We start from the raw sequence: 15,038 nt of genomic DNA, 5'->3' as shown, positions 1-15,038 counted from the left end.
GGTTTTATCTCTGTTTCACGACCCATCTAGACATTGGCAGATTGCGGGCCTCCTTTTTTAGGTCTCGCCTTGCGACGAGGCGCTTGCGCCGCTCGCTATGCGAGATCTATTGTTGTCGACTTGGGTGTGGAAGGGGGACAGGAGATGTGCACTTGCCCAGATACAGGCGATGTGCACGCTCACGGCGTCTGTTTAAGCTTCAGCCCAGACAGCCGATGTGCACGTGTATGGCTCGCGGCGTTATTACAATTCCTGCTCGCACCATACGCGTGCACATCTCTTGTCCAGGCGCGGCGCTTATGTCAGCACGCGTATGGCTCGTCTCCCTCAACGCGCGCATGGTGTGCTTTCGCTTTACCTCCCTCCGGGGTTTCAGCACACCACCCGTGATCAGACACACAGCGCCTCTGTGAGACCGCAAAACACTATGTAAGAGCACACGCAGTGACCGTCACCGGACACACTGGTAGTGTAACAGTAAGTGTCTGCGTGTGAGAGGAGACACTGGCTGCGTGTGAGGAACTTGTTGTAGCAGGGATGTCTCAGATGTATGGTGTGACTTCTGTACGGGGATATTATTGAGTGTCGGTTCCGGTTAAGAAGAGATGGGTGGACAGAGAATGTGATGAGGAAGCCAGTGGTACCATTTGTTCGGTTCAGCACCCTTGGTACTCTTTGCATATTTACCACGCACGTGTTTACACCGCATCGTTCATATTAGCACATTACGTAGATAGTCCGCTGCCAGGGAAATGTTGCTCCAAATTAATTTGAGATAGAAAATTGTGCGCATCATAAATGTTTCTAATTGCTAAACTGTATTATTGATCAGTTGTCTATAAAATATGACAAACAGGGTCACAATCTCCACTTTAATCGCCTGAGCGATGCATTTGTCATCTGACAAGTTGTGTGCGAGGAAAAACATCCAGCGCGCATGACCCAGGCTCGACACGAGTAAGTTTCACAAGTCAGTGCAAAAGTGAGACAATTGTATACATCGCCCTTAAAACTCGGAAGGCGTTAAAACAATGTAACATGTGGGCTTCCAAATCGGAAAGATTTCTACTGTTGTGGCTGAGGGCGCATCGCCGGAACTCTCCGCCTTTCAAAGTTTCACGCCGGTTTTCCGACATTAAAATTCCGTTGCACCGTAAAATTTAAATTGAAATGCACCCCAGTCGCTAATAATTTGGAGGGCCGTGGGATGAGTATAACTAGCAGGAGCAACATGCTTAGTGACTCCTGAACAGTGACCGGAGAGCTGCAGTTACTTTCCAAAAGAGGAGCACGCATACAGTTGCAAATAGCGAGTTTCTTTTTTTATTATCGCGGCTCAGATCTCTGTGGGGCAGTTTTCCAGTTTAGTAGTTGATTCCGAGTTCTACCGGTTGTTGATCATGAATCACATATGTAATATTTGTCGGTGCAAATTTATGATTTAACATCTGCTCGCAAACTATGTTGTAAACTAAATAATTGTATGCGTTATTCAAACAAGCATTAAAAATGCAATAGGTCTCGCCTTTTATTAAGTTAAAGCTATTTGCTTTGCTATACAATACCATTAGTAAAGCAAATGGCTTTAACTTAATCAAAGGCGAGACCTAATGCATTTTCAATGCTTGTCCTTTATAGAGAAGTTGAAATTCCTCCGTTGTATACTTGCCCTGAAACACTTGCATTGTTCACAGCTAGATACAAAGATTTAGACCTTATCATTTGCCTGAGCTCTCCCTACAAAATCAACTGTTGTAAACAGTTGGTAATGTATCTATGACCTCTTTGTTGTTGCTTGACCTGTTGGCTGCCTCGAACCGAATCAAACATGGAATACTGTTACACCTTTTGTCCATTGCGGCAAGACTCAAAGCCCTCCATCGGATTGTTTGAGGAGTTTCTAATGGGTCCACACTGGTCAAACACATGGACAACTAGGCTCAACCATGTTTGTGACATATGCCACAGGTCTCTCTGTACTCTCCTACTTTCACAAGTTATATTCAACCTCAGCACTGCTCCTTGGAATTTTGATCTACAAATATTCTTTCTTTTGACTATTAATTATGGTAAAGATCCAGAAGAACTTGGTATTCGATTTGACATTATTCAGCATTGGAAGTGTCAGGTTTGCATTCAATGCAGCTTTTGATTGTGGACTGCAGCCATCTGTTAAAGAAAATGGGACCATAGACTATTGCGTATTTTGTGTGAAGGGTGTTGGGTTCCCACTGTTTAAAAGAGTGAAAGCCCTGTTTTCCGTTTTTAAGCACACCTAACATTAGAAGAGAAGATAAATGTGGTTACCAAAACCTACGCTTATTTCATCATCCTGAGTGGCAAGATGAGCCATTGTTTGACACTGAGGTAAGTCAACTCAACAATTGCTAAAACAATTATTGGCTCACAAATTAATTACGGTGATCCATACTTTTTGGGTGATCTAACAAAAATCCTGAACTGATTGCAAAAACTACAGAACCGTGCTACTGCCATTGTCTCAGGTATTTCTAAATTTGACTGTCGCCCCAATTCTACACTGGATCCAATAAAGGCCACAGTTTAGTTTCCATGCCCTGTATATATGCATCATTTTATTTCATGAAAATGACCTGATAAAAGAACAGATTTTATCTTCTAGCATGCCTCAACTAGAGATCTAAGATCTGGAGTAGCAAATCTAGCTGTTAGTATGCATTTTTATGGACTAGGTGATAGTTGCTAGGCTATCCCAAGATTTAGGAACACACTGTTTTTGGAATTACATTTAATTACTAGCCGGACCCAGTTTAAAAACTCATGAACACTTGCTTGTTCCCAGAAGTTAAATTATACTGCTGAAGTGGTCGTGCACTTTGATGCTCCAGGGTTGATTAGTGATTGATAAATCTTTTATGATTTCGCAAAATGTACCTATGGACTGCTCACTATTGAAGTTGAGCAGTGTCGTAGCATTCCAAATATTGCACTATGCTGTTACCCAACTCAGTGGTACGTTATTGCTGAGTTAGTAAGTGTTTATGTGAACAAAAGTGATGCTCCATTCGTTTCTATGTAGAACTTAAGTAAATTAATTGGTATACCCATGCAACATATGCATGTACCTGTGTTCCACTGGAGAAACAACTTTTAGAATCCTGTTCAACGGTTTCCGAGCCCCAAGTGGAGCAGGAACATTTGACTGTCTCTGTTGGGAAAGTGCCTGCTTTGTTCTCTAGCTGGATGTGGTTGGGGACTGGTTTGACCTTGCTTCCTTTCTGGCTCCCTCCCACTTACTTTTTGTGCGTGCTTATTTTGCAGTTTTAGATAGCAGATGTTGTCATTTACACTGTCCCTTTTGCCCTGTAAAAAACTGTAGTTCAGTTGACCTGGGACTTCTGAGGAGAGTAGAGACTGGCTAGGACAGAAAAGAAAAGAATTAAACAAAAGTTTCAACCCTTTTTATTTATTTATTTATTTACATTTTTTTTAAAGCTCAGAAGGAATTATGCAGATGAAGGGGAAATGGAGTTCTAAACTTTAGGTGCACAACCAGAGAATAATTGCATTTTGGATAAATGTTGTTCTCTCTCTGCACTCCAATTTCCTTACCTGCCATATGTAGGAGCACTAAAACTGCCAAATGCTGGCCCACTGGTACAATAAATTAATGACTGGATAAGGCAGTAAAATACCGCCTTGTTAGAAATTTACTTCTATATACAATATTGAATATTACAATTTGATTGACTATTGCTCATGTTATTGTGTAGTGCTGCATGGTGATACTGTTACAGAGTGCAGGGGAGAATTCTTACATTCTTTGAAGACTGTTGTAGTTGGAAATATACTCCAATTGAAGGATTAAGCCTATTAGAGTACAGTTTTCACTCTGTTTTTTGGTTCATGTCCTAAAGTCCTTACTTGAATATCAATGTGTCATACATGCATTCTAGGAAAGCTACTGGTTACCTGTGTTATATTCTTCAGTGTGTTATGTACACTCAAGTGTTTACATACCACACTTCATTTATGGTTGTGGAATATAAGCACATTTAAGGTGGCTGCTCGTGACCTCTCTTTGCCAGTATGCATGCCTTTGGAGCACTCTATTTGGTTTATTTGCTTGCAATATATCTGCTGTGTAAATTTAGTCTTACTCTTGGGAAAAGCTTTTGGTTTGCAAATATCCCGGCACAGTTGCCACTGTTTAGAGCAGTCAGCAGCTTGATTCTTATCTTCAGTTATGTCCGAGCTGTGCCTACTTGGAAACTGAGAGAATAGACTGTAAGCCGAGGCAGTTGTTTAGATGATTGGTAGAGGGTATAGTTGCAACCAGAGCCATATTGCATTAGGAATCGCTCTGTAACTCCCTCTCCCTTCTATAAGTCCGTTTCAGGTTGTGTGTCCCAAAGACCAACTGGATTGAGACCCAATGAATGTCCAGATACCAGGAATCGCACCCCAACAGTCAAGCTGTAGCTTTTTATCTTGAGGAAAAATTGTAAGAATACTTAGCGCTAATTTAGTAGTTAAAGCTCTTCTGAAATTCATAGAATCTTTGCTTAGGGTTGACCTTTATATGACACTGGCCTTTATTGTTCTAGTGTTTAATGCAGTAAAGTTTTCATCATGGATCCAACCTTCTTGAGTCGGGTCCTCGGACAATGCATTAAAATCACCCTAAAGTGTGGCTCGTTCCAAGGGGTTTTACAACATGTGGACCCAAGCAGAGCTATACTCTTAAGTAAAGGTAAGCTATTTTTATGATCTAAGTTTTTTACTTCTAACGTCTGATGGATATATATATATATTTTTAACCAGCTCATCTTTTCCTACGTGTAAAACTGCTATGTTCATAAATGTCACAGTCAATTAATTCCTCCTAATACTATCATTGTGAAATATTGCTGTCCGGTATTCTTCACTAGATCAGAAAGTGCAGAAGTTAGCCATGGTGTTTGGTGTATAAGGTCCATTGATAACAGGAGGCCTAACAACAAATTATCATAGAACTACTTTAACTGAGCCTTCCACTGATCAAAAGAAACGAGTATCAATCTTTTGGTCATCTGTAGTCTGTTGGGGATTTATACTCCATATTACACAAATGGCCAATTGAGTTTGTTCCAGTTACTGTTTAAAGGCTAGAAATATTGATCTATGAGTTAATTAACTAGTTTCCTTGGCCACACAAGCGGGTATTTTTCTTTACAGTAGCACCACATAATTTACAATAGCAGCTAATGTTCCTAAACCCCACACTTAATGTCCATACCTTCAGTCCAGTGCTGATACAATCACTAGAGTCCAATACTGGTGCAATTATTAGGATATCACCTACTATAGATCTCCACTCTATCTGCCAGATATTCAAAATAATTCAACAATAATGTGTGCTGAGTAACTCAAGTAAATCACAATTTGGGTTAATTTTTCCGTAATGATTTTATGGTTTAAATCTTTTATTGATTTTCAAACGGGAAACAAAAAGACCCTCAGCTCCCTGAGGACAGTGCATTGATGACAACGAAGATCGCCATAGATAACATTACCAAAGTAAGATGAGCGAAGTGGGTCTATGGGAAGAAATAATAAGTGGGCGTGGGAAAAAAACAAAGCAAACATTTTAGAACCCAACTCTACCTCCCTCTACCCCCCCCCCCCCCTCGTCCACTGAAAAGGGGGGAACAAATGGGGGGGAGGGGAAAAAAAGGAGGGGGGAATGAGTGCTCAGGAAATCAGTGTGGCTGCTTGGGATTGTGCGAGGAGCTAGTTTGCGGGATTTGTGTATCAGCGAGGCGAAGAAGTCTGAGATATCGGGGGCATGTCAATTCTCGGAATTCAGCTGTGAGTAAGGTCAAAAAGGGTTGCCGTAGCTCTGGGAATTCAGACCCCTTGCCCGCTAGAGTGAGAGAGCTTTTCCATCCCCAGCACCTGCCAAAGCCTCTGTAGCCATCCGGAGTGTGTTGGTGACAGGGTGGAGCGCCAGTGCGCAAGGATATTCTGAGTGGCTGCGCCCAGTGCGAAAGAAATCAACCGGCCCCTCCTAGATTTTAGAGTATATGTTCTAGGATTGGGTAAGCCCAAGAGGATGTATGCGGGGAATCGCGGGAGTTGTGTGTCGAAGTGGCTGTCGACCTCATCTATTATGTGAGACGAATGTATGTCATTACATCGAGTAGTAAAACCACGCATGCCATTACAACGCGGGTATTACTATGCGATGTCAATGACATCGCATGCCATTACATCGCAAACTATTACCACGAATATGCCTTTACCACCCATGCCATTACAACGCAAAGGCATGCATGGTAAAGCTATATTCGTGGTTAGTTTGCAAGGTAAGTGACTACCCTACCCCTACACAACCCTTCCCGGCCCCAGTCCTCTCCCTACAATTACATTACACGACCCCCCAACACTACACAAACACTACCCTAAACCGTAAAATACTACACAAACACTACTACTCTACCCTAAACCCTAAAAAACTACACTATCCTTTACCCTTAAAATACTACACAAACACTACTACACTACCCTAAACCACTACACTACCCTAAACCTTACAACACCACACTACACAAACACTACACTACCCTAAACCCTAAAACACTACACTACGCAAACACTACTACACTACCCTAAAACACTAAATCACTACACAAGCTCTACAACACTACCCTAAATCACTACAACACTACCCTAAACCCTATTCTCCAGTATTGGGGTGTCTTTCATAGATTCACATGCTTGAATATTCCCCGTCGTCGGAGTGGGAGTCCCACGGTAAATAATATAGCAATATATACAGCCATAATATATATATATATACATAAGTAATCATATAAAACAGAGATATAAGTAAGTAATAACATCAAGAATGTCCCTATAAGAAATTTCCATAGAGATACATGGAAAGAGAAAAAAAGACATTCGTAGTCTATCTCTGTCATTATGTTAGTCCGAACTCCGGCCAATCAGGCGCCAGCTTCTCTCTAGAACCTTCTCCTCAGAGCTCCTCACCTCAGATTTTCTACCGCACGTCGTGTGAAAGGGAGTCTCCCTGAGCTCTGCTCAGTTTTTTCTCTTCAGGATGACTTCAAGTAAGAAGTCTTTGTTTAGACTTTGTTCTTTTGTGGAAAGCTACGTTATTCTCAGAAGATCCACACAGTAAGTGTATTTACTGTCTTTACCCTACCATGAAGTGGGTGAATATAAATTCTGTAGAATTTTTTCTACAAAAACTCTGAAAGACAGGGAAGGCCGTCTCTTGTTGTGGCTCCAGAGACTTAAGGATAAATATGAAGTAATTTTCTGAGGTAGAAAACTTTACTTCTGGCCGTTCCCACACAGCCTCAAAACGCAGTAGTGTACAGGAGTTACCTACTCCTTCCTTAAAAGAAGAAAATGTCTCTGACTATGACATCTGCCACTTCTTCTTCTTTGAATACTGCTGTGTCGCCCACGAGACATAGTTCTCAGGCTAGTGAGGTTTTCAACTTTCCAGTTTTTTCAAAGATGGCTTCATCGTCTACGATGGCTCCGTCTACGATGGCTCCGTCTACGAGGGCTCCGTCTACGAGGGCTCCGTCTACGAGGGCTCCGTCTACGAGGGCTCCGTCTACGAGGGCTCCGTCGACGGGGGCTCCGTCGACGATGGCTCCGTCTACGAGGGCTCCGTCGACGGGGGCTCCGTCGACGATGGCTCCGTCGACGGGGGCTCCGTCGACGATGGCTCCGTCGACGATGGCTCCGTCGACGGTGGTTCCGTCGACGGTGGTTCCGTCTACGGTGATTCCGTCGACGATGGCTCCGTCGACGATGGCTCCGTCGACGATGGCTCCGTCGACGATGATTCCGTCGACGGTGGCTCCGTCTACGATGATTCCGTCTACGGTGATTCCGTCTACGGTGATTCCGTCTACGGTGATTCCGTCTACGGTGATTCCGTCTACGGTGATTCCGTCTACGGTGGTTCCGTCTACGGTGATTCCGTCTACGGTGATTCCGTCTACGGTGGTTCCGTCTACGGTGGTTCCGTCTACGGTGGTTTCGTCTACGGTGATTCCGTCGACGATGGTTCCGTCGACTATGGTTCCATCGGCAATGAATCTTTCGATGGTGGTTTCCGTCGACGATGGTTCCGTAGACGATTCCGTCTACAAAGATCTCTTCAATAGCCTTCTATGCCTCAGAGCCCGTTGACTGCAGTCTCATCGGTAAAAATAAGGGTTTAAAAAAGACGACTTCTGCACAGAGGTCATTAAAAATCCAAATCTCTTCGACATATACAGCGACTACTTCGTCCTTTGCTGCTGTTCCTTTATTACCATTACCACCGAGTACTTGACAAGAAAGGTCGGGTGAAGTTATATCGGTGGAGGATTCCCGCCTTCCTTAACCATTGTTTTACCACTGACTCAGATCAAGATTCAGAAGAAGGTTTAGCTGAATCGGTTGTGACATCTATAATCGGCGGTTTTTCCTTTATCACCACAAGTGTCTGTGGTTCCGCTTACTCCAGTGGTGCCAACAACTATATCGGAACCGGTACCGGCTCCAATACTTTCTGTGGTAATACCTACAGTACCGCTGAGACATTCTTCAACTCGGACAGTACCTCCTCATGATACTGAAGAAGAAGAAGAAATTCCTCAGGACAGGGAGGATGGTGAGATTCTCGATGATGGTGGCGATGCTGATGATGATGATGATGGTATGGCGGAGTGGGATAACTATCATGCCCAAACACCATCTCCCTCTCCGGTGCTACCTGGTGACTCACCACCTGTTGATATGCAAGTTCCACCAGTTAAGGGATAGGACAGCACTAACGTTCAAATTAACGAAGGATTATTTCCTGTACGATTTCAAAGATCAGCCTGTTAAACAAACACATACAATCCCTATAATCGAATTTATTGGGGAGGAAGGCAAAAAGATTATGGAGGCCTCATAGTCTTCCAGCACGGGTGCCTTGATTGGAGAAAAAGGTACAAATCACCATTAGGAGCACCAGCGTGCCTCACTGGTCAAGCGAAGCCAGATTCTGTAGTCACACAGGCAGAGCAACGCCGGGCTAGAAACCCTGCATCTACGATCACTGCACCACCTGATCGTGGTCGACGTCGTTTGGATGCCATAGGGTGAAAATTCTCTTCGATGGCTTCCACCATGGTGAGAGCGGCTAATGCTTTGGCCATCCTGGGTCGTTAGGACCGTCAAGTATGGGCGGATATGTCAACACTAGTTGAGCAACTGCCGGAACCGTCAAAGACCATGGCATATGACGAAGAAGAGGTTTTATTCGGAGATCAGGTGGATGAAGCTCTCCAATCGATAAAGAAAGATACAGATACTGCTCGCTCTCTGGGCACATTGCAATTTTGATAACAACCCTTTCGGGGTGCACGCGGACGCGGCACCTCTATTTTCGAAGAGGAATCAATCAATATCGACCTTATAACCAGGGTTCAAACCGATATTCCTCTAACCAACAGCAAACTTCTCGACAGCAGTCTTCCAAGACTTACAGAGGAAAATCCTCTTACAAGGGTTACACTCCTAAGAGACATGACTTCCATCAGTCCCAGAAAATTGGAGATCGAATCTATCGGTACTATTTTCAATGGTCCTCCATACAAGGAACCGTTGGGTTTTGGAAATTATAGCAAGAGGTCACACTTTGGAGTTCATCGAATTCCCTCCACCCACACCACCTACCGGACTGCCACCGGCTCATATCAAAGAACTGTTACAAGTTCAATTTCTATAACACAAGGGAGCCATAGGAGTAGTACCAAGATTTCAAAAGAGGGAAAGGATTTATTCCCGATTCTTCCTTATCACCAAAAGGAAGGGGGAATGGAAGCCCATTCTAGATCTGAGGGCTCTCAGCAGGTATCTAAAGAAACATTCTTTTCGTAGGCGAACGCATGTAGAGATCTTGCGATTATTTTCACAAGGAGATTTCATGGAAACAATCAACCTCCAAGATGCATATTTACATATCTCCATACTACGACAACATCGGAAATTTCTTCGTTTTCGAGTGGGTCGAGGGGATTTTCCAGTTCAAAGTTTACCATTCGGACTGCGCTCGGCCCCTCGAGGGTTTACAAGGGTGCTAGCCCCTGTGGTAGCGTCCTACGTTCCAGGGTGTTCAGATCTTTCCATTTCTGGACGACTATCTCCTAAAATCACAATCGAAAGTTCAACTTCTACAACACACACATCTTTGACAGGAGGTGGTTTCGCGCCTTAGGGCTCTCCATAAATACCACAAAGTCCCATCTACTGCCTTCTCATCGCACAGATTTTCTGGGAGCAACTTTAGACACAGTGTCAGCAAGGGCACTTCTCTCCCAAGACCGTCTTCAAAAAATTCTCCGACTGGTAACCCTTGTCAGATCAAAAAGACCCGTTTCTGTAAGAATATTGAAGTCCTTTCTGAAAATGGCGTCATCATGCATTGCATTGATCCCTCATTGCAGATTACAGACACGCCCCATCCAAGGAGTACTGGATGTCCAAGAACGCCAGGTTACAGGTTCTTTGAACGATGTTGTAAACGTCACAGATCGGATGAAGTTGGCGCAAAGGTGGTGGACGCAACTGTTAAATCTAACGGAAGGCATTTCTCTTCTGACAATGGTACCAGACATGACAATAACAGACGCCTCTCTGGAAGGATGGGGTGCTCATTTGGAGGTTTTTATCAATAAAAGGAAAATGGTCAATATGTCAAAAAAAAAAAAAAACAAAAAAAAAAACCTGGCACTTCTACAGGTTGGATCTCATGGCTATATATTGCTGGCTCTCAAAGCTTTTCATCCTTTAATCCAAGGAGAATCAGTCCTGATACAGACAGACTATACAACCTGCATGCACTATATAAACAAGCAGGGCAGGATAAAATCTCCGAAACTGTCTCGACTAGCTCAGTCGATTTGGGATTGGTCTATCAACCATCGCATCACGATATGCAGCAGTTAATCGACCGGGGGTATCCAATATCCTGGCGGATTCCCTGAGCGGGTCCTCCTCATCGACCCATGAATGGGAGTTGCATCAACCAACTCTAGAGAGGATATTTCAACGATGGGGTCGCCCACAGCTGGATCTCTTTGCCACACTAGAGAACCGGAAATGCCGTGATTACGCAAGCTGGCTTCCCCACAAAAGATCTCTGGGCAATGCCTTTTGATGGACTGGTACGATCTGTTTGACTACGTTTTTTCTTTCCCCAATCCCACTCGTACCTCGAGTTTCTGTGGTAGATGCGGAGGCAACCTTGCCATCTACTTCTATAGCCCCCCGTTGGCCTCGGCAGGCATGGTTCTCAGAACTACTCCTATTGTCTCAATCCGAACCAATCATTCTACAGCCTCGTGCAGATCTACTCACGATGGACAAGGGGAAAATTGGTCATCCGAATCCCTCCTCACTGAGCTTATCAGCTTGGAACCTGAGCACTGTGAATTTGCCCATTTGGATACTCCACAGGACTGTAGAGACATTTTAGCTCAGGCGAGGGCTCCTTCTACGGTGAAAACGTACAAATTAAAGTGGAAAAGTGTTCCCCACTGGTGTGCATCTAATGGGGTGCACCCGTTTTCACTCCACACCAGAACAATTTTTACCGTTCTTCTTGCATTTAGCTAACTCCGGGTTTCTCTCATGCAACCTTTAGGGGTTTTTTCTGGCGGCAATTTTCCGTTTCCGTCAGGATGGTTCAACTTCCCTTTTGTTTCTTCAAGGATTATCCATCAATTCGTCTAGGGGTTATTTTGTAAATCTCCTCCATTGTGGCATCTGAACATCGTATTGGCTCAACTAATGAGACCACCGTACGAACCGATTCACAAGGTCGAGTTGTAGTATCTAACATGGAAGGTGGCTTTTCTTCAGGCGCTAACGTCTTCACGTCGCGTCCGTGACATTCATGCATTTACAATAAATCCACCTTTTTCCTACAGTTCAAACCAGATTCTGTAGTAGTGCGTACAGATCCAAATTTCTTGCTGAAGGTGCCTTCAGACGTTCATATTAACGAACCAGTGATTTTAAGAACTTTCTTTGCTATCCGCAAACTCCTACGGAGCAGAGATTACATTCCCTGGATGTGAAACTAGGTTTAACATTCTACATCAGCAGAACGGCTGCTTTACGAAGGATTGATCAACTATTCATAGTTTATGGACGCTTTCACAAAGGTCGTCCAGTGACGAAACCAACTATTGCACGTTAAGTTTCAGCTGCCATCGTCTTCTGCCATCAAAAGGCAAACAAGCCATTGCAGTCACCAGTGAGGGCTCACTCCACCAGAGCAATGTCTTCCTCAACTGCTTTATTTGCTGGAGTGCCTTTGCATCAGAGCTGCAGAGCAGCTACGTGGTCGAGCAGACACACGTTTACAAGACACTATTGCTTGACAACTTTAAACGAGGAGGATGCTGCAGTTGGGCAGGCAGTGCTTCGCAATCTTTTTTAAATAAGATGAGCCTCTTCCTTCCCTCCTCCATATTGTTTCCATTTATAATTGACATAATGATGCATTTATACTGTTACAGTTATTCAGTACTGTCATATGCATAAGAAGATTGATTGTCATTACAATTTCGAAGCTGTGTGATCATGGAAACAATGATATTGTTACTGCTAGCTATTCTATATTCAAGCATGTGAATCTATGAAAGACACCCCAATACTGGAGAAGAACAATTGTTACTTACCTGTAAACAGGTGGTTCTCCAGTATTGGTGTCTTTCATAGATTCACATGCGACCCTCCCTCCTCCCTTCAGAGGCTCTCTTCTCCTCATACACTCTGAGTCACTATGGTGCTACGAAAATCTGAGGTGAGGAGCTCTGAGGAGAAGGTTCTAGAGAGAAGCTGGCGCCTGATTGGCCGGAGTTCGGACTAACATAATGACAGAGATAGACTACGAATGTCTTTTTTTCTCTTTCCATGTATCTCTATGGAAATTTCTTATAGGGACATTCTTGATGTTATTACTTACTTATATCTCTGTTTTATATGATTACTTATGTATATATATATATATTATGGCTGTATATATTGCTATATTATTTACCGTGGGACTCCCACTCCGACGACGGGGAATATTCAAGCATGTGAATCTATGAAAGACACCAATACTGGAGAACCACCTGTTTACAGGTAAGTAACAATTGTTCATACACTACATTACACTACAAAAACACACTAAAACTTTAAAAAATCCCACACAGAACACTACTTTTACACTACCCTAAACCCAAACAATTAACTCCCACCCCAAGCGCAAACCCCCTTACCTCTCTCCTCTCCAGCATCGCCGTGGGATCCTGCTTCCTCCTTCCTGCTTGCTGCACGTCGTTGTGAGGAAACCTCCTGAGTTTCCCAACAACGACTTGGATAGCCGCCACATTACATCGCATGCATTGTAAAAGCGCATGCGATGTAATGGTATGCGTGGTTTTACCACACGTTGTAACATCGCATGCGTTGTAACGCATGCGATGTAATAGCACCGCGTGGTAAAACCCGCGTTGTAATGGCTGTTCCCCATGTGAGAGCAATAAGGTTGAATGCGAGCGCAGTCCCAAAGAAGATGTGTAAGGGTGTCCACTTCTCCACAGCCTCTCCAGCATAAGGCATTTTGTCGAGCGTCAAAGCGGTGGAGATGTTTCCGTGTGTAATACCAGTAGGTGGCTACCTTAGTCAGTGTCTCTGTGAGTCCTGTGTGGTATGCTGAGTGCCTCGCCCTATGGTAGATGCCATCCCACTCCTTATGGCTAAGTGTTCTTCCCAGTTCCCGCTCACATCGCGCTCGGCCAGCATTGTAGGTGTGTGTGGAAGTCAGTAGCAGCTGTTTATATAGGTCGGAGATTATCTTTTTATCGGAGGTGCGGGTGATGAGCCATTTTTCATAGGGGGTTAAGAGGCGCTGGGCGCCTGGTTTGGTGTGCGGTTGAAGCGCCCAGTACCTGAGTTGAAGGTAGGATAGGCGTTCCGATTATGGGATGCCATAGTGTGTCTTGAGTTGCGGGAATGGAATAATCCCTTCCAGGTCGAAGAGATGGCCAAGAGATCGACACTCTGTAGGACGCCATGCTGCGAAGGCCTTGGGGTCTGTGCCAGGATGAAATTCTGGATTGTTAAATAGGGGCATCAGAGGAGAGGGAAAGGAAGTCAAATCGTGGGTGGTGTTAGTGCGTTCCCAAACCTCCATGATCGTGCCCGTGATATGTGACGCGTAGAGATTGGTTGGCCTGTATTTCTTCTGAAGGAAGGGAATGCCCTGAAGGGGCATAGCAGCCACCGCCAGGTCTTGAACCAACCAGTGTTTCTCCGACTCGAGGCAATGCCATTCTACCAGATACCGAAGCTGTGAGGCATTAAAGTAGAGACCGCATGCTTACGGCCTTGCCAAATGAAGTTCGCTAAATCAGCTTGTGTCTGCTGAATCCAGCCTGGGGGAGGGCGAAGGGGTAGGGTCTGAAAGAGATACAGGATCTGGGGGAGTATGGTCATCTTAGTGGCTGCTATTCTGCCTAACAAGGATAGAGTGTGGTGCTTCCATTGCTCCAGTTCCTTGCAGATGTGTGCACGGAGTTTGGAGTAGTTAATGTCAATAGTGGCTGGTATGGTGGGCCCTAGTTGAATTCCCAGGTAGGGGATAGAGGAAGTTGACCACTGAAGAGTATGTTCCTCCTGCAGGTGAGCCAATGTGGTAGTGGAGAGAGAGAGAGGTCTAGAGCAATGGACTTGTCGATGTTAACCTTAAAGCCGGAGGCTCGTGCGAAACCGTGCAGTTCTATAAAGAGAGCGCGCATCGCGGAGATCGGGCTAGAGAGGGAGAGCAGTATATCATCAGTGTAAAGGCTGATGGTGTGTATGTCTCCACCAAATTTAATTCCTGTGATGAGGGAGTGGCGTCTGACCCGTAGAGCGAGCGGTTTCATATAGAAGGCGAATAGGAGGGGGGAGAGAGAGGACACCCCTGCCTAGTGCCTCTACCTATAGAGAAGCGTGAGGACGTCTGG

The 15,038-nt window shown here is 44.5% G+C and overlaps 1 protein-coding gene across 6 annotated transcripts in view; it reads left to right on the top strand.

Moving 5' to 3' along the window:
- The window catches only part of EXD1 (exonuclease 3'-5' domain containing 1), a 972,955-nt gene that overhangs the window by 29,581 nt on the left and 928,336 nt on the right, over window positions 1-15,038 (top strand). For 5 of the 6 annotated variants that reach the window (XM_085627141.1, XM_085627146.1, XM_085627144.1 and 2 more), the window contains one exon: window positions 4,587-4,732. In XM_085627141.1, coding sequence (XP_085483267.1) covers window positions 4,612-4,732 — 121 coding nt within the window. In that variant the 5' untranslated portion in view covers window positions 4,587-4,611. Of the gene's footprint in view, window positions 1-4,586; window positions 4,733-15,038 lie in introns of those variants that run through there. The other variant, XM_085627143.1, reaches the window with a different exon arrangement.

This window comes from Triturus cristatus, chromosome 9, assembly GCF_964204655.1.
Source record: "Triturus cristatus chromosome 9, aTriCri1.1, whole genome shotgun sequence".
Taxonomy (NCBI): Eukaryota; Metazoa; Chordata; class Amphibia; order Caudata; family Salamandridae; genus Triturus; species Triturus cristatus.
Note: the sequence above shows the minus strand (reverse complement) of the source record. Positions and strands in the feature narration are given on the sequence as shown.